This window comes from Panthera onca, chromosome D3 (assembly GCF_046562875.1).
Source record: "Panthera onca isolate mPanOnc1 chromosome D3, mPanOnc1 haplotype 2, whole genome shotgun sequence".
NCBI classification, from domain to species: domain Eukaryota; kingdom Metazoa; phylum Chordata; class Mammalia; order Carnivora; family Felidae; genus Panthera; species Panthera onca.
This window is the reverse complement of record NC_138350.1, coordinates 56,864,514-56,891,710: the sequence shown is the minus strand read 5'-3', so window position 1 is coordinate 56,891,710 and position 27,197 is coordinate 56,864,514. Positions and strand designations below refer to the sequence as shown.

Genomic DNA, 27,197 nt, shown 5'->3' with positions numbered 1-27,197 from the left:
GCCAAGATCCATGGGGGAAATCAGAGGATTCTCCCAACTAAGCACTCTTTTTCTCAACTACAAAATGGGGATGATGTTATTTATCTCATCACGGTCTCATTTATCTCATCACGGATTAAAGGAGATAATGCTTATAAAACACCTACTATGGTGCCTGGGGCCTGGTCAATCTTTACTAACTGCTACTTTTATAACTGATGGTAGAGTTGAAAGGTGGTCTCAAATTCCTTCAACTACACAGAAGAATATGCACATACATATGCACAACACACACATATGTCCTTATGTAACTGAACATAAATGAACATGAAATGAAACAGATAAGATTGATACTATATCTCTAGCACAATTTTTAAATTAAACATTAAAAACTAGAGGTGCCAAAAGCATCTGATTAAAGCTTGAAAGAAGAGAACATAAAATGCATTAAAAATTCATAAACTTTTTGCAATTTGAAGGTATTTTAAAATCTGTAAAATAGTCATCCTCACTTCTACTGTTACAAGGCTGGAACCAAGCTAAATAGAATTTCTTTCCACAAAGCCATCTCAGAGAAAACAAAAAGAAAGGTATATGATACGCAAACTGAATTAAAAGTTCGACCATAACCTTCTCTTACCTTTGACCCAATGAGAGTGTACAGCCACTGAATGGTTTCATTGTGGTTTATTACTCCATTCATCCCATCCACATACAACATAATCTGGCCCAAAGCTACAGAAGAGAAGAGAAAAGGGAGGAGAAGTTATGGTTTTACATGTATATGCAATCTTCAGTGATCATAATGTCGGTTGAGATTTTCATATTTTAAGTACACGGTGTGTTACAAACTGAATCTGAAGAGATTTCCTGAGCTCTTCTGAAATTAGCTAAATCTCATCTCAGAGAGAAAGTCTTGACCGTGGCAGAGGAAGCAAGGGCTATTCCTGGTGTCCGGAAGATGCAATTAAGGTACCAAATACAGTGATTGTTGTTTCTGTGTGTCTTGATGCATAAATGCATGCTTTTATGTTTCTATATCTGTGTGCAGTCCCAGACGGGGCAGCCATACCCCCGGGACGGTGTCTGGATTGTGGCCTCCCACTGGGTCCAAGAGGAAAAATCAAGTTTTTAAAAGCAACCTGGCAGGTCTCAGGTGCTATGCAACCCTCCTGATTATCATTTTAATCCTTTAGATAAGAGATAAATACGTATTTTATTATTTGTAATTCCTTTGAAAGACTGTTCAGATTCTTTTAAATCTCAGAAAGCATGAAAAAAATAATTTTTCAGACACCAAGCCCCAAATTCTTAGTTAAGGAAAAGATAGTCACTGCATATTATCATTTTTCACCAGAAAGAAAAGATAGGCCATATTACTGCCTTGTAAAAAAAAAAAAAAAAGTATTAACTCTAATTTTTCAGTTCCCGTAATATCAAAATCACTTGGGATTCTAGATAATGAACAAGTAAGTTACATACGTGACATAAATAGGCTTTCTTAGATCACGGTGACCTCCTAAATCCTTTCACCCATCATTAATTGGCAAAGGATTAACATTTGCAGGCAACACTTTTTTTCGTGGTCACAGGACATATCATTTTAGAAAAGTGGAAAATACGAAGAGTGAAGTGAAAATAATTCAATAATGCCACCATAATTCAAGGATAATCATTCTTAACACACAGATATATTTTCTTTTATTCATTATACGTGCACACATACACATGTTTATATGTAGGTTGTAGGAAAATGGCACTGAATGAAAAGAGTAAAGCATGAAATAGTGAACATACACTAATTCCAAGCATAGAAATATATGTGTGATGTTAGAAAATACTTTCTTAGCCAACAAAAGATCAAATAACAAAAACACACAACTGCTGTGAGAAAAAGGATGCTCTTAAACATGCAAAAACTCAAATTTTCAAAAAACTGAATATATGCTTGGCACAATAAACACTACATTTGTGAAAATAACTGATTAATATTCTACTTATTGGTGCAACACTGGAGATACTCCTGTTAAAATCAGGAAAATTAAAAGATGGTGCCCACTAAGCCCCATGATTATTTAGCCCTATTATAGAATTTCAGGCAAATTTAAAAGACATGAGAATTAATGAGAGGTAGGAAGTTTGGAAATGAATATATAATACTGTCATTCTTTGCAAGAAATATAGACCTGATTAAAAATTCATCTACAGAATTTACAATGAAGAGATCACAATTACGACCACTTTATCATCTTCATGAGAAAGGTGTATGTAACATACAAAGAAAATCAAAGTTTAAGGTAAAGAAATAATAGATAAACAGCCATATGATAGTATGATAAAGCTTAGATGATTTACTGTATACACAATTCATACAAATTTCTAAGAAAATACTAAATGCCAAGAGAAAAAAGTCAAAACCATTTCATAAGACAGACAACAAGCTATTCTACAATAACACACCAATTTGTCCATCATCACTATAATAAAAAAATTAAAAAGATAATGAGGTAGCGTTTTCTGTTAAATCAGCAGAGGTATTTTTTTAAAAGAAATAATTAGGTATCAAATGCTTAAGAGGTTCAACAAGTAACCTCACACATTACAGGTGGCAAGGCAAACTGATACAAATCCTGTAATAAAGCTACTCAGTGCTGTCATTGCTTTAAAATAATTTCATTTAACGCCCACTGTGTGCCAAGCTCTAAGGGGGGACTTGAAATGTTACTCCCATTTAACAGAGGGGAAAAAAACACAAGGCTCTTGAAAGTGCAGGAACTACTCTACAAACCCCATTGATACCAGGGGGGCCTGGGTGGCTCAGTCAGTTAAATGACCGACTTTGGCTCAGGTCATGATCTCACGGTTTGTGGGTTCGAGCCTCCCGTCAGCTCTGTGTGGATAGCTCAGAGCCTGGAGCCTGCTTCGGATTCTGTGTCTCCCTCTCTCTCTACCCCTCCCCTGCTTGTGCTCTCTCTCTCTACTTCAAAAATAAACAGACATTAAAAAACAAAACAAACCATTGATACCAAGGGGCAGAGGCCACCTCCAGCCAGGGTAGGCAGGGTAGGTGGGCTCCTTTATGTCAGTACTGAGAGCCTTAAAGTCCTCTCTGAGCTCTTCCCCATCATGGTGATTTCAGGCATCTGTACTAAGAAAAAAACCCTTAAGTTAAAAAAATAAAATAAAATAATAATAATAATAATAATAAAGCAGTGAAGACAGTCACTGAAGTGTCACCTCTATTAAAATATTAACTAATACCTGGGACACTTGGGCAGCTCAGTCAGTTGAGCATCCCAATTCCTGATTTCAGCTCAGGTCATGATCTCACCATTATTGAGGTCGAGCCCTGCACTGGCTCTGTGCTGAGCGGGCAGCCTGATTGGTATTCCTCCCCCCTCCCCCTCTCTGCCCCTCCTCTGTTCTCTCTACATAAACAGTACTAAAGTAAAATGAAATATTAACTAGACCTAAATATCTATCATAGTTTTAGAACTCAGCTCCAGTTAATGACTGAATAGGTTATGTCCTAACCCATTAAATGCTTCTGATAAAATAATTAAAAAGTAAAAAGTTATAAACATGACCTAATTCAACAAAACAGTCAAGTCTTCATGCATAGAAGGGAAGGAAAATACATGAAATATTAAACTTATGATTGGTATATGTTCTTTGGATATGTTTTTTTCCCTTTTGTATTTCCCACTATGGACATCTATTACATCTGTAATAGAAAAGTAAATAAATAGACAAGAACAAAATATGATTGTTTAATAGAAAGTGTCAGGTGTTTTTCTTGGTTTTTAGAATTTATTTCCTAGCCCATCCCTCTCCATATACCTCCCTCCTTCAGAAAGTTACAGCCCACACTTTCAAGGAATAACGCTGAGAATTCAGCACATTCTACCCCCATTTTTTCCCTTTCCCCCTTTCTTTCCTCCTCTCCCACCCAAAACAAACTGGCAAATCTCCAGGGAAGGGAAGCGTGTGCCACTGTCCTCTTCCTATTCTACTTCACTGTTGAAGCAAATTCTCTGGCAGATTTTAATACTTTCTTCTAAATTGGCCTAAAGGCACGGGAGAAGCAATCTACCCTCTACCCTTTGGAGAGATGCACCCCTAAAGAGGACCCTGCCTCTAAGGCTGAAAAGCTAGGAATGAAGATTTTCACCCTAACAGCTCAGGGCCACCCACAATGCAGGAAGCCCAAAGGCCAAGGCCCTACTACAAAAGAAGATAGCAAAATGAGATTTAAAAGCCAACTTGAATTTCTGTAAGTTTTCTGTCAGCGGCTTCCCTCCAAGATTCTATTCTTATTGACAAATCACATGGAGGCAACTCACCAGAAAGTTCACGTCTAAGGGAATTCAAGTTTCTGATCACACCAATTTATCACATTTTGATCCTCAGAAGCTTTCCCACTAGATCTTTTGTATCCCAGCCCTAATGCGGAAGCACTGCTTGCTGTAAAATCCACTGCAGACACAAGAGGGCGCTAAATGGATTGAAGTGGGTTAACGCTGCTCTGATTCAACCACAAAAACCCACCAACCTAAATGTGGGCGGATGAATAGAACTCACACAGAAAGAAAAAGTAGATGGCCTGGGTTGCGAGAGTCATGAAAATCAGTGATTTGCATTTTCAAAAAGAATGAGGAAGATGAGGATGTCAGAACGGAGGAGTGGGTAACAGCCCAGGTCTGAAAACAGAGTGCTCAGGGCACTTGCTGTTCTGCTGCTGTGGAATTTACTCTGGTCATACTTATGAATATTTGTGCTTCAGTTTCCTCATCTCAAAAGTGAGATAGTAAATATTATAGTATCTATTTTGCAGGGGTGTTGTAGGGATTGAGTTAGAACAATGCCTGACTCAGAGTAAATGTTCAATAAATGTTAGTCCTCTAAATTACCTCACTGAAGTCCCTTATCCACTGAACAGAAGCACACATTGAAAGAATCTCAAAGACATGAAGTAGGAGAGTAGACCTTCTGCCTAATGCTAAGTCATAAAAATTTCCTCCAGTTTTCTCTAAAAATTTTATAGTTTGGGGGTGCCTGGGAGGATCGGTTGGTTGAGCGTCTGACTCTTGATTTTGGCTCAGGTCATGATCCCAGGGTCGTGGGATCAAGCCCCACATGCTGAGCATGGAGAGTAAGAAATGGACAGACGACATGAATAGACACTTTTCTAAAGAAGACATCCAGATGGCCAAGAGGCACATGAAAAGATGCTTAATGTCACTTCTCATCAGGGAAATACAGATCAAAACCACACTGAGATACCACCTCACGCCAGTCAGAGTGGCTAAAATGAACAAATCAGGAGACTATAGATGCTGGAGAGGATGTGGACAAACGGGAACCCTCTTGCACTGTTGGTGGGAATGCAAACTGGTGCAGCCACTCTGGAAAACTGTGGAGGTCCCTCAAAAAATTAAAAACAGATCTACCCTATGACCCGCAATAGCACTGCTAGAAATTTACCCAAGGGATATAGGAGTGCTGATGCATAAGGGAACATGTACCCCAATGTTTATAGCAATGCTTTCAACAATAGCCAAATTATGGAAAGAGCCTAAATGTCCATCAACTGGTGAATGGATAAAGAAGATGTGGTTTATATATACAATGGAATACTACTTGGCAATGAGAAAGAATCTGGCCATTTGCAGCAACATGGATGGAACTGGAGGGTATTATGCCAAGTGAAATAAGTCAGGCAGAGAAAGACAGATACGATACGTTTTCACGCATATGTGGATCCTGAGAAACTTAACAGAAGACCATGGGGGAGGGGAAAGGGAAAAAAGAAAGAGAGAGGGAGAGAGGCAAACCATAAGGACTCTTAAATACTGAGAACAAACTGAGGGTTGATGAGGGGTGGGGGAGAGGGGAAAGTGGGTGATGGGCATTGAGGAGAGCACCTGTTAGGATGAGCACTGGGTGTTGTATGGAAACCAATTTGACAATAAATTATATTTAATATAAAAAAAAGAAGATTCTCTCCCCCTGCCCCTCCCCTGCTTATGCTTTCTCAAAATAAATAAAAAAAATAAAGAGATGTCTACTATATGACTAAGTCATTATAATACACTTACATACACCTATACATATACACAATCCTTCTCAAAATAAATTTATAAAAAAATGTTTTTAAAAATTGTAGTTTTAGTTATTTAGATATATATTCTGTTTTGACATAATCTTTGTGTAAATTGTGAGGTTTAGATTAAGATTCACTTTTTTCCCCATACACATTTCCACTGAATCCAGCACCATGTTTTGAAGAGACTATTCTGTTTTTATTTAACTGCTTTCACAAATTTGCAAAAAAAAGAAAAAAAAAGTCAATTGGCTATGTTTGTGTGTCTCTATTTCTGGACTCTCTCTCTTCCATTCATCTATCCCTTTGCCAATACCACACTATCTTGATGACCATAGCTTTAGAGTAATTCTTATTATCAGGTAATAGGATTCCTACAATTTCACTCCTTTTCAAAATTCTTTTGGCTATTCCTGTCCTTCGGCCTTTTCATATAAATGTTAGAAACAGCTTGTCTAAATCTACATAAAATCTTTCTGGAAGTATTAGGAGAAATGCATTATAAACTTTAAGAACAGACATCCTTACTATGCTGACTTTTCTAACCCATGAACAATTTGTTTATTAATTTAAATCATCTGATTGCTTTCATCAGTGATATGTAGTTTATAACTACAGATTCTGTATATGACTTTTTGCTAAAGTTTAAGGTTTTCACATTTTTTGGAGCTACTAGAAATTATATTAAAAAAAATTTCCATTCTCAACTCTTTATTACTCTCATATAGAAATAAAATTGATTTTTGTGTGTTGACCTCATATCCTGTAACTTTGCTAAATGTATTAATTCTAAGAGTTTTTAGGTTTTGTTCTTGTAGATTCCTTCAGACTTTCTACTTAGACAATAATGCTGTCTGTGACCAAAAACAATTTAATTTCTTCCTTCCCAATGTATATCTTCTTCCTTCCTCCCCAGCCCCCATCTTGCCTAACTGTACTGTACAATGTTGAACAGGAGTGATAAAAGTAGACACCCTTGCCTTGTTCTCAATAATTTGAGGAAGGCATTTAGTCTTTCACAATCATGACATCAGCTGTAGTTTTTTTTTTTTACATTGTCCTTTATCAAGGCAAAAAAGCTCCCTCTAATTTCTAGTTCGCTCATTTTTTTTTTAATAAGTAAATGCTGATTTTTGTCAAATGCTTTTTCTATTTCAACTAATATCATGTGGATTTTCTGCACATAATTAATGTCGTGGGTTACACAGAGTGAACTTCAAATATTGAACCATCCTTGCATTCCCTCTTGGCCATAGTGCATTATTCTTTTTATATATTGCTGCATTTACTAATATTTGCAGAAGATTTTTGCTTCTTGGCTCATGAGAGATACTGGTTTATAGTATCCTATCTTTATCTCTTTTCCTATCATGGTAATTCTGGTCTTATAAAATGAACCATTGGTGAAGCATCCTCTCCTCTTCTACTTTCTGGAAGAGACTGTATGATATTGGTTTTATTTTGTCTTTAAATGTTTACATTAACCAGGAAACTACCTGGGTCTGGAGATTCCTTTTTAAGATTAGTAACTGCAAATTAAGTTTCTTTAGTAGACATTGTTAGTAACAGTTAAAAATAGGGCTAACTGGGTTACCCATTTTACCTTGGGTGAGTTTTAATAGTGTGTGGTTTTTAAGGAATTAGGCCATTTCATCTAAGGTATCAATTTTAGGTGCTTAGAACAGTTCATAATTCTCTTATTACTCATTTAATGTCTGTGGGGTCTATCATAATATACTGTCTTCATTCCAGATGTTGGCAAATTGTGTCTTTTTTTTCCCATCATCATTGTCATTTTTTTCAAAAAAATCTATTTTTATTTTTGCTTCACTGTTTTGTTTCCAATTTTGCTAATTTCTACTCTTTATTATTTCCTTCCTTCTACTTGCTCCAGTTTCTTTTTTTCCATTCTGTTTTCTTTTTCTTCCTCCTCCTCTTCTTTTTTAAGTTTACTTATTTATTTTGAAAGACAGAGAATGCCAGAGACAGAGAGAGAATCCCAAAAAAGAATCTGAGAGTGAAGAGCCAGACGTGGAGCTCAAACTTATGAACCATGAGATCATGACCTGAGTGAAATCAAGAGTTGAACCTTAACAAACTGAACCACCCAGGCGTCCCTTTATTCTAGTTTCTTAAGGTGAATGTTTGCATTATTTTTTCTAAGATAAGCATTTAATGCTAAATAGTTCCCTCCATGCATTATTTTAATCACATTTCACAATTTCTGCTATTTTGTTTTCAATTTGTTCAAAATATTTTCCAATTTCCATCAAGAAGTTCTAACATCGAAATTATTTAGAAGTATGTTAATTTCTAAGCATAGAGAAATACACCTGTTATCTCTGTTATTAAAAAGTTCAATTCCATCATGGTCCGAAAACCTATCATATGGTTTTGTTTCTTTTAAAGTTGTTACGATCTGCCTTATGGCCCAGGATGTGGTCCATCTTGGTGAATGTTTTACCCACATTTGAAGAATGAGGGTACTCCACTGTAGTTGGGTGGAGTGCTCTGAGATTCTCAATTGGAGTCAGTTGGCTGGGGGTGCTATATAGTTCCTCTATAGCTTTGCTGACTTTTAGCTGACCAGCTCTACTGATTACCGGAGAGGAATGCTGAACTCTCCAACTATAACTGATGATTTTCCATTTCTTATTTCAGTTAAGCTTCTGCTTTATTTATTTTGAAGCTCTACAGTTTTTTTTCATTTCTGGGTGAACTGACGCTTTCATCATTATAATGTCCTTCTTTACTCCTTGCTGTTTTATTATTACTATGATGATGATGATTCTGGAGTCCACTTTCTCTGATGTTAACATGGACTTCTTTTAATTAACATTTGCATGGTATTTATTTCTGTTACCCTTTGCTTTTAAACTACCTATAACATTTTAATTAAAGTAGGTTTCTTTCAATTTTTTTTATTATTTTTTGAGAGAGACAGAGCTCAAGTAGGGGAGAGGCAGAAAGAGAGAGGGAGACACAGAATCTGAAGCAGGCTCCGGGATCCAAGCTGTCAGCACAGAGCCTGACGTGGGGCTCAAACCCACAAGCCGTGAAATCGTGACCTGAGCCGAAGTCAGAGGCTTAACCAACTGATCCACCCAGGCACGCCCTAAAGTGGGTTTCTTGTAGGCAACATTTCATTGGATCCTGTGTTTTCATTTTGATTATCTCTGCCTTTTAAGTGCTATGAGTAAGCCAGTTATATGTAATTATTGGTGCATCTGAAGTCAGGTTTATCATTTCTGTTACTGAGCCCATCTAGTGAGCTTTTTATTTTGGCTATTTTCATTTCTATACTTTCCATTTGGTTCTTCTTTATATCTTCTATATCTTTCTTTACTTAGACTTTCTATCTTTCCATTTACTTCAATAGCATTGCCCTTTCCTTCTGATGCATTTTTAGACTGGCTGCTTTAAAAGTATTTAAAAAGTCTAGTATCTATGTTGCCTTGGCACTGGGGTGTGTTGATTTATCTCTTCCCATGCAAGTTGAGATTTTCCTATTTTATTGTATGCCAAAATAACTTTGGCTTATTTCCTGGACACTTTGAAAATTTTAAGACTCTGAATTTTGTTTAAATATTCCAGAAAATGTTGACATTTTTGTCTAAGTAGGCAATTAACCTGGTTCAACTCAAGCCACAAGTTCTGACCTGTCTTTCATGGGCTGTGGTTCTAGCGCCAGCTCAGTTTTCAAAATTCTCACTGTGCCCTTTGGATTGTCCCACCCAGTGACTGGTTTGAGACTTGGGCATGACCTGCCTTGTTGCTTCATTCCCACATTCTGCGGTATGCTGTTTAGGGCCAGATTCATGCATGTACAGTTTGTGTGAACACAGGGCTTCATGAAAAAAATCTTCAGGTAACTTTCCTGAGCTCCTCCTACATAACTCCTTGATACTTTTAGGTTCCCTGGGGTTCCCCCTCTTAGTCCTTCAGACAGAAAGCTGGGCCATTATATACCCTGATCTGCCACTTATTTTCTGTGACTGTGTCCATATCTGGAGTCAAGCTGTGGGAGAACCACGGGAAAGAAACAACATGTGTGCCTCCGAACCCTCTCGTGACCACGGTTCTCCCTCCCAGAGAAAGTTTACGCCTTCCCTCCTTCTGAGTTTTGGGTGCTGCAGGCCCCAATTGCACACAATTACCATGGCTATTCTCACTATGGCATCACCTAGGGGCTAGGGTGCAAGATAACACAGGAAAGGATAAGAAACGTGGGTAGCTTTTTTACTCTGAGTGTCTGGAATCCTTTTTCCTCCTACTCAAGCCAAAAGCAGAAGGCTGCTTCTGGAACGCTCTCTGTCCATACCAATGCCCATTTCTGGGTTTCAGGCTGATTTGAGTCCAGACCAGAGAACACAAGAAAAATGTTAGAAGTACCATCATTTCAATGCTATTTCAAAATCTAGACTTTTTCCTCCTCTGCCATTTACTCTTCAGGGTCCTCACGTAGTTGCCCTATGTTTTGCCCTAACTTATACTTGTATTTAATGGGAGACATGGGATCGCGTTTGCTTATTCCATCTCACCCAGAATCCAGTCTTCTCCCTGTTCTGCTTTTAGAACAAGAACCCCAGGGATGCTTGGGTGGCTCAGTCTATTAAGCATCCGACTTCAGCTCAGGTTATGGTCTCACTGTCTGTGGGTTCGAGCCCACGTAGGGCTCTGTGCTGACAGCTCAGAGCCTGGAGCCTGCTTCAGATTCTGTGTCTCCCTGTCTCTACCCCTTCCCCACTCACACTCTGTCTCTCTCAGAAATAAACATTAAAAAAAATTAAGAGTAAGAACTCCAGCAGCGACATGGAAGGTGACTTGGAGAGAGCAAGTCCTATGGGGTCTTGGCCTCTGGAATCTAACCCCATGGTTTTCAATACCTTCTCTCTTCTTCCTTTCTCTTTTCCCCTCCCTCCCTCATTTTTACTTTCCTTCCTTCCTTATGTTCATTCTTTTTTTTTTTTTTTTCTAAGTTGGAGGTCTTTTACTCCAAGAAGCCCTTACAAGGAATTCTTGTCAACAGGTAATTCCCAGACACTTTACTAGATTTTGACTACTTCCCGCACATTAACACTAGCCCCCCACCCCCACCCCTGCAGTGGATCCCAAAGGGCCCTGTTAACAGCACACAGCACCCAATCACCCAGTCTAGATACTGGAAGCTCTGGGTGAACCTGCATCTTCAAAGACCCTTACTGGGTTATGGAGCCAACCTAGTGAACCTATACTGCTTCTTTCAGGAAACAAAACACAATAGAAAATAGAATAAATTTCATTTATTCAGATAAGGACTATCTTTATTCTATTGTAAATCTGATTTTTTTTCCTGGAGGCGTCCAGCCCCAAGAGTTTAGAATCTACTCTTCTAGATTCCTTCCCTTCCTTTATCCTCCACCTCTAAAGAGTCACCTAATTCCCTCATTTCTTCTGTGAAACAGGCTTCAAATTCATCTTGTCTTCCCTTCATCCCTGCCTCAGGTCTGGCTTCCATGATCTTTCCCAAATTGCACCAAATGCTGACCCCAGCTGGTATCCCTACCTTGACTCTCACTCTTTAGGCTAATCCACGGTAGATATTGTTACCATTCCGTTTTCCAAAGCATCAAACACATCAGCTAAAAGCTGGAAAACCTTCTGGCTCCCTCCTGCCTTAAGAGGGGGACTGGAACCCTCACCTCCCTAATCAACCTACCTGCCTTTCAGCTTCTTGCCCAGACCACCTGGGCTTCTGGGACTCTGAACCTTCCGCCATTATCTAAGGGCTTCAATGCTGAACCTATCAACCTTGAATTAGTTACCCGCACCTCACATTTAAGAGAAGTCATTACATATAAAATATACATTCATTCTACAAACCAGAGTTAGATGTAACTTTTCTTGAAGAAATTCTTACACATCAGAGAGGTACAAGAAAACAATCCCTAATCAGTTATTTGCCTTCTTATACGTGTCCTTCCTTTTGGCCCAAGTGCCAAAAAATGCCATGGAAGAAGCTGAAAGGTGATTCCTCCCCGGCAGAGTCATCCTGACTTTTTCAACAAAGCACTCCAACGTTACTTCCCTGTGTAATCTTTTAATAAACCCTTCAACCATTCTTTCTTCTTATTCAATATTATAGTGAAATTTAAGGTCACACATATTCTAGAAACAGGTACAGAGATTCAAGAGCTGTATTTATCTGCTTAAGGGAGTTGGTTAAATTTAGGCCTAAGTATTTTTAATGCAGTGTTGTTGTTGTAGTTGTTTAAAGTGCTGTTGTATCTATACAACACAAAGTGCTGTGTGATATACCTATATCACATAATTTACTATAAAACAGCCCTTTTATGTACTAGACAAGGCTTCAGTTTGTAAACTAAGGTATCTACTTGCATAGTTGACCCTACAGTTCCATCATGAAACCAAAGATTCCTCCCACTGAAGTTTGACTATTTCAATTTACCATTCTACATCACCTTCCCACGATTTTTTTTTTTTTTTGCATGTTTGGGTAGCTTTTCACTTTGATTTGTAATTTCAAAATTACAAAAAGTTATAGGAATAGCACACACAACCCTTGTTTACTCACATACATTTTGCCCAAATTTATTAACTGTTCACATTGGGTACTGTGTACTTTATCTTTGTATCAGCTTAAAATTTTTTAAATAAAAAATGGGTATATTTAAGGTGTATAGCATGATGATTTGATACACACACACACACACACACAGGGAAATGATTACCATAGTCAAGCTAATTGACCTACCTCTTCACATAGTTAACATTCGTGTATGTGTGTTGAGATCACTGGAAATCTGCTCTCCCAGAATATTTCAGGAATTCAACATAGTATTAACTACAGTCATCAGGCTTCTACATTACATCTCTAGACTTACTTATTGCACTTACCCATTCTTGATTTTCTTTTCACAAAAGCAGGAGGAAGGAAAGCCTATCCTCAGCCATTTCCTAAGATCAGATATTTTACCATTTAAAAAAGTGACTGCAAATTACTATTATTTATTTAACCCAAAGCACAGAAAACCAAACTGACTCTATGAAAAATTAAAGAAAAATTGCCTCACAACAAGGGGCAACTGTCTGCGACCAACAATTATTAGTGGTCACAAAGGTATTTTCTGGGGGGGGGGGGGGGAGGGTGACCTGTGACTTGCCCATTGGGAGTGAAGATAGATGTTGTCGTGTTCTTGGATACAATTCGTTCTTCCCGGAGGCAGATGTAAGCCCAAGACTGACACTGCTTTCTTCAAGCAGAACACAGTGGGTGCTCTGACAGTCTGCAGTGAGTTCTTAAATCAAAGTTATCTCCAGAGAGGGAAAAACCACTACCACTAAAACCTTATCTTTTGAAAAGAGCTAATTCATCTGAGACACAAGACTTCAACTTATTTTAATCAGACCATTAGAACTCACTCTTCTTAATTCTGAAATGGATTTGCAGATCCCCAATTTCCATTATTCACCAAAGTCCGCAGTAAATAGTGAAAAGAGGTTAATAATGTGGACATTCTTGGAACTAAGTGGAGACCGTGGAGTCTGAGTTACTACCGTCGGCCCTAAATAGCAAGCCCGGGCCCAGTTTTCCCCAAGGGCAACTGTCAAAGAAATACTCTTTCGACACTGATTACTGCATGAAAATTAAGGAGAATAAGCTGCCAATTCTAGACTGGAGACAAGAATTTAATCAGCACAAAGAGCTCCAACAAGGTGTCAGAGTTTCAAGTCCCCTGCTGACATTTAGTAGTATTTGCAATGCAAATTTTCCAAAGCATTCTTGGAAAAATTACTAACCTCTCTTCACCCGTGAATGCCCCAAAGGTCCCCAAGATAAATTCTAAAATAAATCAGGACTAAGGGCCTCATTTGACACTTGTAAGTTTAACGACTAAGTCTCAGATAAGGGAGGGCCTTTCACCCAGGCTCCCTAAAACAGGATCATTGATGTGGTTCTTTCTGACAGACCTTCCCATCAGGTCATTACGCAGACAAGCCCTGTCCACATCCCCCTTTCCCATCTAAGACCACTCACACAGGACCAAATTGTTTCTGGCCGATTCCTTCACCTTCCAAACCCCAGCTTCTCATGCTGCACATTTAAAAGTAGCCCTTCCCCAGCCATCGCTAAAGAAACAGCCTCGTTATAGCCAGGGCTGTTATGGCCTCGATCACCCCTCTGCTCCCTAACTTCTCTCAATCTCTGCCATTGTACATCCCCCCATTTTTTTTTAGATAAGGAGAAACCACAGAAATGAAAAATTTAACACATTAGCATCTTTCGAGCTTCTAAAAATTTTTAACAGACCACTAATTTTTCTATGAAGAGTCACTCTAATGATGTGCTCCATGACGATCTCCCAGAACTCATAGGCAGTGACATAACAGCACATGCACACACCCTTCCTAAGGCGTCACAGTGCCAGAGATGAAATAAACCACAAACTCCACAGGCCCAGCAATGACTCCAACTTCCTGCTCATCTGAGGTGTTCCATCTAATTCTGCTTTTCCCACAGGGTCCCAGGGTGGCACCAGGAGTCTGTGGCAAGGCACTTGAGTGCCTCGGGGGAAGGAGCTCCTCCCCTGGGCTAGAGAAGGGACACACAGGAAGCAAACACAAGAGTACCACCCTCCGAGTGACTTACCTGTACACTGGGGTGACAGAGGCAATAGGCATGAGGCTTGTGAGACCACTGAGACCCAAGCAGTGGGTGGGATGAAGTGGGATGGAGCTCATAAACACCCCAATTTAGAAACGGGTGGGGTTGGTAAAGCCTAATTAGAGAAGACTTCACAGAAGAGGGCAACATACCTCTTACACCTTATACATAAGGTATAAGCCATACCTTAAACACTGGGGCACACTTACCTGCAAGGAAACAGAAAGCTTCTAGGACATGAGAAGAGAGAACTTACGTCAATGCTTCCCCTGATTTCTGCTTTCAGGACAGTGTAGCATCAAGGAAAACTTCTAGAATTTTCCATGTTGCCTCTGCCAATTGTGCCCAGGCTCCTAAGCCTCAATTCACACATTTCTAAAATGGAAGGAAAGTCCCACCTGGATCCCATGTCGTAAGGATGAAACAAGGTTATGTATTAGCCCAACATATGGCTGATGGTCCAGGAGTTCTCACCGATGCTGTTGTTTAACTACATCTCTCGACTTCAGCTCTGTCATCTGGGAGATGGAAGGGTTTGACCTAAAGACCTCCAAAGCCCTCCATTTCCAAAATCCTACATTTTCATGACATTATAGCCCCTTGTGGGGATATGAAGTGTCTGGCACCAGGGGGAGCACTCCTAATGGGTGTTTATATATACAGTCCCAGGCACCCGAGATCTGACTCCAAAAAAATCAGAAATAAATGTTTGGGCATCAGTTAAAGCAACCAGAGTATATTCCGGTACAGTAATTTTGTACTTCTATTTAGAATTTCAACACCTTTAAAATTTTAACTCCCTAAAAAAAATACTCAACTTATGAAACTTTCCAACTTACTAAAATTCTACCAACTACTGGTGAATCTGCATTAAAAGGGGACTTGCTACTGGCCTCCTGCATGGTGCTGGCCTTCTCCAGGGTGTAGCCTCTGCACCCCCTATAAAGCATCTATGTCCTGTAATTAAGTTGGCTCCCAGTATCCCAGGCAGTGAGCCTCTCCAGGGCTCTCAGGCAGGACTGCAGGAGAAAATCATTGCCTAGGAAACTTCAGTCATTGCCTAGGGCCCCTAGGGTCCCTAGGGCCCTACCTCCAGCACCTGATTTAATTGGTCCTGGGTGTGGACCCGGCATCCATGCTTGTCAAAGCTCCATAGGTGATTCTCCTGAGCAGCCAGGGATGGAAACCACTGGTAGATACTAAACTAAACCATTATCTAGGAGATGTGCTTGGGTTAGGCTCTCTCCTGGCTCACTCTCAGCACTTGTTTTTCAGCAAAGTCAAACTCAAAGGCAAACACAGGAAAAACCAAATTCCCATGTCCAATAGCCATTTTCCATGTTTTCCAATGGAGCAGAGGACTGTGGATAGGAACAAGGTGGATGACACTATTTTCTACCAGCCCAACCTACTTCCTTCCTCCCCGAACTCCAAATTTCTAGAAAAGGCTTCCAGCACTCACCATGTTTGATTGACAGTTTCAAAGTTTCAACTTTTAAGCATTATTTTAAAATCATAACATTGTGTGGGGCACCTGGGTGGCTCAAGTCCCTTAAACATTCCACTTCAGCTCAGATAATGATCTCATGGTTTATGAGTTTGAGTCCCATGTCGGGCTCTGTGCTGACAGCTCAGAGCCTGCAGCCTGCTTCAGATTCTGTGTCTCCCTCTCTCTCTGCCCCTCCCGTTTGTGTGCTCGCTTTCAAAAATAAACAAACATTGGGGCACCTGGGTGGCTTAGTTGGCTGAGCATCCAACTGTGGCTCAGGTCATGATCTCAGTTTGTGAGTTCAAGCCCCGCGTCAGGCTCTGTGCTGACAGCTCAGAGCCTAGAGTCTGCTTCAGATTCTGTGTCTCATTCTCTCTCTGCCCCTCCGCCACTCATGCTCAGTCTCTGTCTCTCAAAAATAAATAAATGTTAAAAAAATTAAAAAATAAAATAAAATCTCAAACTTCCTTTAAAAAAATAAGCATTAAAGTAAGAATCATAACATCGTGTAATGCAGTAATGTTTTTATTTTTATTTATTTAAAAAAATTTTTTTAACGTTTATTTTTGAGACAGAGAGACAGAGAGAGACAGAGCATGAACGGGGGAGGGGTAGAGAGAGAGGGAGACATAGAATCCAAAGCAGCTCCAGGCTCTGAGCTGTAAGCACGGAGCCTGACACGGGGCTCGAACTCACAGACCGCAAGATCATGACCTGAGTCAAAGTCAGAAGCTCAACTGACTGAGCCACCCAGGCGCCCCGTAAATAATGTTTTTAAATAAGAGAATCCTTTAGTTTCTTCTCAGAAGACGTGATTACTTTATTGCAGATCTCCGCAATGGGATTTCAAGGATGTTTTAAAAATGTGGATCCAGTGTAGGAGTTATTTGACTAGAATTTAAGTTCTTTGTAAGTATTACAAATTTGCCAAGTGTATTTTTATGATATTTTACATGTATTTTAGGACTAGAACAAAACCAAATATGCAAAACAGTCCAAGAAAACCTTTCTACTGTGACTCATCCATACTTGTACCTGTTGCCTCTATATTGGGGATGTTCAAAGAAGGAAGAGAAAGAGAAATAACGAAACATCCTTTAAAGAGAAAAATAATCAAATCCCTTTTTTGATTGTAAATATCCAATCCAATATCTATATTCCAAAAAGCTGAAATAGATATGGATACCTTTTTAATTTTTTTTTAAGTTTATTGATTTATGTTGAGAAACAGATGAGAGAGAGTGAGGGGGACAAGGGCAGAGAGAGAGAGAGACAGAGAATCCCAAGCAGGCTCTGCAGAGCACACAGCCCACGCAGGGCTCAAACCCACAAACTGTGAGATCATGACCTGAGCCGAAGTCAGATGCTTAACCAACAGAGCCACCCAGGCACCCCAGTATGGATACATTTAAAAAATCATATCGGGTGCATGCCACAACACGGATGAACCTTGAAAAAACATCATACTATGGAAAACAAGCCAGATGCAAAAGGACAAATATTACATGATTTCACTTATATGAAATATCTAGAATAGGCAAATTTAGAGAGGAACAAAAGGGGTTGAGGAAGGGGAGAATGAGGAGTTATTGCTTAGTGCATACAGTGTGTCTATTCTGAGTGATGAAAAGTTGTTGAAATAGACAGTGGTGATGGTGGCACAACATTTTGTAAAGATAATGCCACTGAATTGCACCATTAAAAATGGTAGAATGGCAAATTTTGTCATATACATGTTATTTATGTATTATGTTATAGGATATATATATATATATATTTTAAAAGATAAACAATAAAAGCCAATGGCCTAGTGTCCACAGCAGAAAATCCTAAAAGCCACTAAAAGGTCTTAAGAGTCAGGTGACCTGTCCTCTGACCCAGGTGTGTGCTCTGTAAGTTCTGGAGGCAATTCCCTGTGCACAAATAGGCAGAAGATGAGATCAACCCTTGCAGAGCTGACAGAGGCCACCAGGCTGTGCATCCATGATGCCGCTGCCACCCATCCTGTCTCCTTAGCCAATGCGTTAGACTCCCATCTAATTAGTAGCTATTCCCTGGCAGCTGTCATCACATCACACGCTCCTTAGAACTGGATTGTTTGGTCCTGCTAACAGTCATTACAGGCTGTCCACCATGAGTACTTCATTTTCCTTCCTATAAATCTAGGAACATTTCACATGTCATCAGCTACTGAAGCTAAACAAAGACTCTAGGCCATGCATTCTCAAACAAGGGCAAGAACCAACCAAAAAATTAGTTCTTGGGCACAAAATATCTCAAGTATTACAATGGCTCAGGGTCTTCTACAGGGACATAGTACACAATAGATACACAGTATGCTTGCAGCATTAACATATCATGGGTTTTGAGGACAGGGGTGATTAAGAAAAAGTATCCCAGGGTGTCTGGATGGCTCAGTCGGTTAAGCGTCCAGCTTTGGCTCAGGTCATGATCTTGCAGTTCATGGGTCTGAGCCCTGCGTCGGGCTCTATGCTGACAGCTCAGAGCCTGGAGACCGCTTCAGAGCCTGTGTCTGCCCCTCCCCTGATCATGCTCTGTCTCTCCCGCTCTCAAAAATGAATAAACTTTTAAAAAAAGAAAAATTGTCCCTAGGGGAATGAAAAAAAAAAGGCTGATTAACATTGCTTTGTATACTATAATTAAAGATTTTTCTGAAGCCAAAAATAAACAGAAACCAGCTGCTCTTCACAAAAAGAAAGAAGACAAAAGGAAAGCAAAGCAAAGAAAAAGGAAAGCTCTGAAAAGAAGTTTACAGGGAAGGCTAGTGTATGGCTTTGCTGTAGACCTCCCTCCAGTCTTTTCAGCTGGGCATTACTCTCCGTTTGGTCCAAACTCCCTCAGCTTGCACTAAGCCTGACATCCGTCTTCATTCACCAAGCAGTCACAAGCATTTGTTAAGAGTCAGGCACTCCGCTGGGCCCATTTGGGCAGGATCCCCCTCATCCGAATGGACAAAGCCCCACAGCCATTACAAGTGAAGGTGCCTGGACACCTGGCCCAAATGCAATCTTGAAGAGAGGTAGCAGGTGGTAGCCCAGGAAAGTGGTCACAGGCATGGGAGCTGAAGCCAAGAGACCCAAGTTTCAGGTCACGTGGCAAATGATTTTGCTTTGGGCAAATGATTTGACCTCTGTTGCTTCAGACCCCTCCTCTGAAAAGACATGGTGATATTTCAGAGAGGGTTACATAGAGAATCAAGTGAGAGATAACAAAGCACAGCGGGCTCTTGCAAGCTCAAGCAAGAGCTTCACCAGGGGAAATAGGTAATTCGAAAGTACATAGCCGGTCATCACGATTTCTGCCAGTGGACAGGGCATGCCAATGCATTCAACACTCCTGCTAGGGCCCTGCAACTCTCCCGTGGAGCAAACTCTGGCTTCAAGGCCAGCTTACAGAAGAATGGGATCTAGGAGGTTGGATGCAAAGCCCAACTTGAAAGACCCAAGGACTAACAGGAACAGCAGCAGGCAGGGGATCTAAGTCAATGAAGACTTTCAGCAACGTGTACCCCTCTTTTTATGCTAATTCATCGAGCCAAGGTCTAGCCAGGTCACTTACTCTGTGTGCCCAAGGACATACTGAAAGGACACACAAGTTCACTTCTCACAAACTAAATAAGCAGTTTAAAAAGTTGTCTGCATCTGGGGTATGGTTTGAGAGGCTCTAGAAGGAATAAGCCTTTGAGAAGTATGCCTCTTGCTAAGACTATCAGTGGATACATGCTTCCATTCCACAGAGAAAGGTAAGATTCAAGCGTACCTTCCCTTGCGGGGTTAATTTATGCTGTAAAACTGATGTTCCAAAGCCCCTCACTCCCGGAGGCCCCTTCCCAGATCCTGAGGGGCCCTAGCAATGGTTCTCAGGGTCCTGTATTTTCACACAATTGGTAAGAGGAAGGTACTTTAACAGCAGTCACTTAAGACCACTGCTGTTTTACAAGCTGGTTCCATTATCCTTTTCTGGAGTGACAGGTAGAAGGATGATCATGCGCATTTGGGGAATTCAGATAAGGGAGGGAAAGGGGGCGTGTGGTGGGATGTATTCACATAGCTTACAATCTCTTCAGCGTACAGAGATTTTTGTTTGTCGTCTGATGAAGGAATGACTCCCAACGGGGCAACTCACCTGATTGAGGCACGTCAAGTATGTGAGTAGGGGTACCAGCGCTTCATATGAAAGAGCTAGAAGTTTGTGATAGGCTGTTCTAGTTCCTATAGCTCCCATATGGAAGAAAACTAATAGAGGTTTAATGCCCATTTAAAGAAAATCCTAGACATTTCCAGAAGATTATCATGAATGAGCTGTGAAGGTAAAAAGACCAGTCTAAAGCAAGAGTTGGCAAATTATGGTCCCGCAAATTACAGTAGCCCACTGGCCAAAACTAGTCTATTGCCTGTTTTTATAAATCAAGTTTTACTGGGACACAACCACATCCATTGATTTATTTATTGCCTATGGCTGCTTTTGCCTATAAAAGTAGAATTGATTAGTTGATACAGAGGCTCCCAAGGCCTAAAATACTTATCATCTGTTCCTTTGCAGGAAAAGTCTGGTGATCCCCGCTCTAAAGTACCAATACAAAACAAATTTCAATCAGTCATACTAGAACAAAGACTGAATTACCTTCCTGCTTTCTCTATAGAAAACACTACAAAATCACTGTAAGAGTGTAGAAAGCTACAAGCAGAAAATGCAGGGAAAATGCATAGGGGCATGTTAGTGTAATAAAAATATTAAGATAGCTTTTTCTGGGTTTTGAGGCATTTATGGTATCCGTCAGCTTCCTATAATCTGTAACTTATCGTGATTCCTTTTCTCATTCAAAAATAATCACTTTTGTACCCCCAAGTCATATAAGCTTCAGTCCACACAAGCTGGATAGTGTATGCCTACTAATGTATGAAGAAGTGACACCGGCCATTTCTGTGGATCCTAGTCACCCCCATACAGACCTCTCCTGGGCTTTTCTGGGGGGAGAGGGTGGGGAAATAAACTCTGACAGGATGGAAGAGGCCTACAGAGGACAAAAGAGCGCAGACTAAGACAGTGATCATAACCAAAGTAGACACATCCTCAGCGAGTGCCAGCCTCACACAATGAGGAAAAAAATCACTGGGCAGCTCTCTTTAAAACGTGTGTCCTGTCCGAGCAATGTGCTAAAATGAATTGTAGTCAGGGGTTCAGAGGAGCAGAGGCATTGGTAGCCAAACAATAGATTATCGGTGAACAACAATCACATGCAAGATGCCACCTATCAGAAAGGAGGAAAAGGTGAACCAGTTAGTCCTTTTTCAAAAGCTTCCTTCTGAGCTGAGGAGGGACTTGTGTGGGAGCAGGTGTTGCTACTTCTTCTCTTTCTTGGCTTTTCCGGCTGAGCCAGGAGAAGCAGCAGCAGAGAGAGGGATCCCGGGAGGACAAACAACGCCCTTGGGCCGGCAGCCGGTAGGTGATCCTGGAATAGCAGGGTGATCAAAGGCAGAGAGTTTTGAAACCTTCTGCGTTTTCCACACCATCCTGCCCTGAAAAGCTCAGTGAGCATGCCCAGAAAAATCCAAGTCCCAGAAACCTTCAAGGAACATTAAGTGAGGACTGTAATCCAAGGAGAAGGCGAAGAGAGAAGACAGTGCTTTCTACTAGGTAAAGATGAGCGAGGTGGGGGGAGCCAGGGTTCTTCCTGTTCTGTGAAAACAATGGTGGCAACAGGGCAGGCCGCCAGGGGCAGCAGGACTGAAAGCTGAGAAGGTACAGAGGTGCGAATGTGAATGTGAGCACAGACCTGATACCCCTCAGCTCACAGCTAGGGCAGGGTGGCGAATTTAGCCTCAGGGTGGCCCAAAGGAAACCGCCAAGAGTCTCATTATACAAAGCTTCAATGCAGAAGCAATCACTTAGGAATGGCATCAAAATAAAATTCTAAGTGACTCCCCTAATTCTAAACTTTTTTTAATGTTCATTTTTTTTTTAAGAGAGAGAGAGAGAGAGAGAGAGAGAGAATGAGCGGTGGAGGGGCAGAGAGAGAGGGAGATACAGGATCCAAAGCAGGCTCCAGGCTCTGAGCTGTCAGCCTAGAGCCCAATGCAGGGCTCGAACTCACAAACTGTGAGATCATGACCTGAGCTGAAGTCAAACGCTTAACCGACTGAGCCACCCAGGCACCCCAAAACTCCCCTTATTCTAGATAACTAAGGTATACCTATAAAGATTACCCACAAATGTTCCAGAGTCTCATTTCAATTTCATTTGATCTGATTAATAACGCAATTTATGGTGCTTTTATTAAGATCACATAAAAATGTTCTTAACATGTACCTGAAGATGTAAGGTACCCCTTCTCCCAGAGAACATGTAAAACGAGACAGGTTATGAAACTTAGCTCCATAAAACATAATTATTAACCTCATGGGAGACTGTAACTTCTCCCATACCAATACATTCTTGTCTAGGGAAACTCTCACACACCTGTACAAGAATTTTGTAACATCCAGATTTGAAACCGTGAAAATTTGAAGCAACTTAAATGCTCATCAGCATCAGGAGGTGGCTCATGAAGCCATGTATCCACACACAAATATGTCACAGTACAGTGAAAGTAGGTACACATATAACGCACACATACATATAATATGCCCACAGGGATTTACCTTATTTTTCTTTAAATCTCTGCATGCTTTTAATATTTTGTAATAAATTTAAAGGAATAATGATTCAATGAATCCCAAATTGACAGATTCTAATACAATAATGAATACATTCTTTAAAGTAGAGGAAAAATGGTCAATCTCCTTAAAATGCTCTGTCATTTTGGGTATCTCTTTGAGTGTTTATATATACGAACGTGTAATATGGTTATAGTGATGGTATACCACGGAATGTTTTTATATATCATTAATGAGTTTAACATTAAACATATTTAATGTTGAAAATCTTTGCCATAGTCATTTAAAGTGACCCAACATTTTACTGCACAGATATGCCTTCATTTTAACCAATCTCCTTTTCCTAAACATAGATTTCCATTATAAATTTTCCATTATAAATAACTCCATTTCCATTATAAATAACACCATACAGAGTATTTTTGTGTGCATAGCTTTTTCATTTTTAGAATTATTTAAGATATGTTTCCAGTAATAGGATCACAAGTCAAAAATTTTGATCATTTTTTCATGATTTTACACATTGTCAATACATTTTAAATATAACTGGTTGCAAGACTTCTGGTTCTGGCCAAGTTTGAGAAACAAGTATCAAAATTTCCCCCTCTGCTTAAAACATACAAAACCCCAGCTTACTGCCTTGAGAAAATTCCCAGGCATGTCATAGGGAAGAGGACCCAAAGCAAAGCTGGGAAGTCATCAGACTCCCTGAGTTGAGAGATCTAAAATATCAAGATGGATGGAGTTCACAGGACAGAATACAAAAGAGAGCTGCACAGAGAGAACTTAGGAATCTATAAAGGATTCCCTCTGAGTATTTAGCAGAGTACTAATCAGTGCATGTAAATACCTGAAGCCAGAAGAAGAACCATCCCAAAAGGATTAGAAGGAAAAATACCAGAGGTCATACAGGACTATTTCCATGTGCCAGACTAAAAAGAAATCTCTTAATTCACAGGAAATTGGGTACATACAGTAATCAGAAGTATCTTGTCCTAGTCATGGATAATTGTTAGCCCTATGCTACATGCTTCTCTGATACCACCTAATTAAGCTTAAAAGCAAAATCCAAAGGTTCAGACTATTTCCAAGTAACTGTGTTCCAGAACAAACTTTGCAAGTATTTATAAAAATACAAAAGTATCAGCATGCCAATAAGGTAAAACTCATTCTGGAATTCAATAAAAAATTACCAGGCATGCAAAAAAGCAGGAAAATACGTCCCTCTGGAGAAAATGTAATCAAAACTGAAACAAAACTGACACAGATATTGGAATTATCAGGCAAGGACATTAAACAGGTACTAAAACAGTGTTCCTTATATGCAAAAAATAAAAGTAGGGACGTGAAAAATATTAGAGACCTAAACTGAACTTCTAGATGAAAACCCTAATTTCCAAAATGAAAATTAGACTAAATGGAATTAATGGCAAATTATATATAGAAGACTAGCAAAATTGAGGACAAAGCAATAGAAACTGTCCAAACGAAACAGAGAGCAAAATAAAAAACAATTTACAACTAAACAGAGCAATGAGTTGAGGGGCATCTTCAAGCATTCTAACATGTGTGATGCAAAGTCCCGAGGAGAAAAGATACAGAAAGTGTCAAAAAAATACTTGAATGAATTTGATGAAAAATTGTAAACCTACAGATCTAAGATGCTCAGCCAAACAAAAGTCAAAGAAACATTAAGAAAACTACACCAATGCACATCATAATCAAATTTATCAAAATCCGTGATAAAAAAAATATTAAAAGAGGAAAAATGACAATATATACAGAGGACCAAAGATAAGAATGACAGCAGACTTCTTGCTAGAGACAATACAAATGAGAAGACAATACAATAACATATTTACAACATGTAAAGGGGAAAAAAACCTGTCACCCTAGTTTTTACACTCAGTGAAACAAAAGTGAATAAAGACTTTTCCAGACATGCAAAGATGAAATAATTCAGCCGCAGCAGACTGCACTACAAGGGATCCTGCAGTCAGAAGGAAGATGATGCCAGATGGAAATAGGAATCTACAAAAAGGAATAAAGAACACTGGAAAACATAACAATGCGTAAATATGTAGTTTTTTAAAATATTGAAATCTTAGGGCACCTGGGTGGCTCAGTCTGTTGGGCACCCGACTTCAGCTCAGGTCATGACCTCGTGGCTCGTGAGCTCAAGCCCCGTGTTAGGCTCTGTGCTGGCAGCTAGGAGCCTGGAGCCTGCTTTGGATTCTGTGTCTCCCCCTCTCTCTGCCCCTCCCCTGCTCACGCTCTGTGTCTGTCTCTCAACAGTAAATAAACTTAAAAAAAGTTAAATAATAAAGTAAAATATTGAAATCTCTTTAAAATATAATGGCTGCCTAGACAGAAAAAAACAACAATGTAGTGTGGGTTTATAACATATGTAAAGGTACAAGGTATGACAACAGGAAAAAGACTAATAGGAGAGAAATGACACTATATTGTGAGTTTCTTCTATGGTACATGAAGTAGTATATCACTTAAAGAACACCTGTAATGGATTAAAGATGTATACTATAAACCTAAAGCACCCGCAAAAGTACCAAAGATTTATAGCTAAAAAACAACAAAAAGAAATCCTAAAAAGTAATCTAAAATAAGCCAAAAAAAAACGTACAGCTAGAAAACAAATAGCAAAATGATAGTTTAAACCCAAACATCATTAATCACATCAAATATAAATGTTATGAACAATAATTTAATGTCAGATATTTTTTTTTTTAATTTTTTTTCAACGTTTTTTATTTATTTTTGGGACAGAGAGAGACAGAGCATGAATGGGGGAGGGGCAGAGAGAGAGGGAGACACAGAATCGGAAACAGGCTCCAGGCTCCGAGCCATCAGCCCAGAGCCTGACGCGGGGCTCGAACTCACGGACCGTGAGATCGTGACCTGGCTGAAGTCGGACGCTTAACCGACTGCGCCACCCAGGCGCCCCTAATGTCAGATATTTTTAAAAAGAAAAAAATGCAAGACCCAAATCCTTTCTACAAAAAAAGATTTTTTTCTATAAAGACAAAAACGAGATAAAAGTAAAAGAATGAAAGAAAAAAAAACCATGCTAATGTTAATCCAAAGAACAATGGAGTGACTACATTAAAACCAGATGAGATAAATTTAAGATAAATGATTATTGCCAGGGATGAAGGATGTAATTTCACAATAATAAAGAGGTTAATTTATCAAGTAGAAATAACAATCCTAAATAGCTATGCATGTAATAACAGGGCTTCAAAGTACCTGAAGTAAAAACTGAAGGGAGAAGCAGAAATACATACAATTATAGCTGGAAACTTCAACTCTACTCTCACAGTAATCCATAGAACAAGAAAACAAAAAATCATAAGAATGTAGAAGACTGGAACAAAACTATCCATCAACTTGACCTAATTGACATTTATAGAATATTCCACCCAACAAAAGAAGAATTCTATTCAAATGCCTAAGGACAGACCAGATTCTGACCCACAAAAAAAATAGTCTCAATAAATTTAAAGGATTTGAGTCACACAGTACATGTTCTCTGATCACAATAAAATTAACCCATAAACAAATAATAGATCTCTGAAAATTCTTATTTGTATAATAAACAACACTTCTAAATAACCCATAAGTTAAAGAAGAAATCAAAAGGTACATTAGAAAGTGTTTTAAAATTAATAAAAATACAATATATCAAAATTTATGAGATACTGCCAAAAGCAGTAGAGGGAAATTTACAGTACCCAGTCTATGTCATAAAGTTCTCAAGTCAATTACATTAGCTTCCACCTTAAGAAAGCAGAAAAAAAGAGGAAGTTAAGCCCAAAGTTAGCAAAATAAAGGCAATAATATCTATCGGGAGAAATCAATGAAAATTTTTAAAAAAGGAAAACAATAAAAAAAACCAATCTGGTTCTTTGCAAAGATAAATAAAATTATACATCTCTAGCCAGCCTGATGAGAGGGAGGGAGGGAGGGAGAGAACACAAATCAAAAATGAGACAGATGACAACATTATACACTCTGCTGATATTAAAATAACACTATGAACTTTATGCCAAAATATTTTGACAACTTAGATGAAATAGACAAAGTCCCTGAAAGACACAAACTAACCAACCCTCTCTCAAGAATAAATAGCCTGAATGACCCAACATCCATTAAATAAATAGAACTTTTAGTTAAGTTTTTCTAGGAAGGGGTCTCCAGGCTCAGATGGGTATACTGGAAAATCTAGTGAACATTTAAGGATGAACGTCAATTTTACACAAACTCTTA

General features: G+C 39.4%; 1 protein-coding gene across 7 annotated transcripts in view; it reads right to left on the bottom strand.

Annotated features, from left to right (window-relative positions):
- Window positions 1-27,197, bottom strand: part of FHOD3 (formin homology 2 domain containing 3) — a 468,838-nt gene that overhangs the window by 193,472 nt on the left and 248,169 nt on the right. For all 7 annotated transcript variants that reach the window (XM_060613641.3, XM_060613642.3, XM_060613644.3 and 4 more), the window contains exon 6: window positions 620-714. In XM_060613641.3, coding sequence (XP_060469624.2) covers window positions 620-714 — 95 coding nt within the window. The remainder of the gene's footprint in view (window positions 1-619; window positions 715-27,197) is intronic.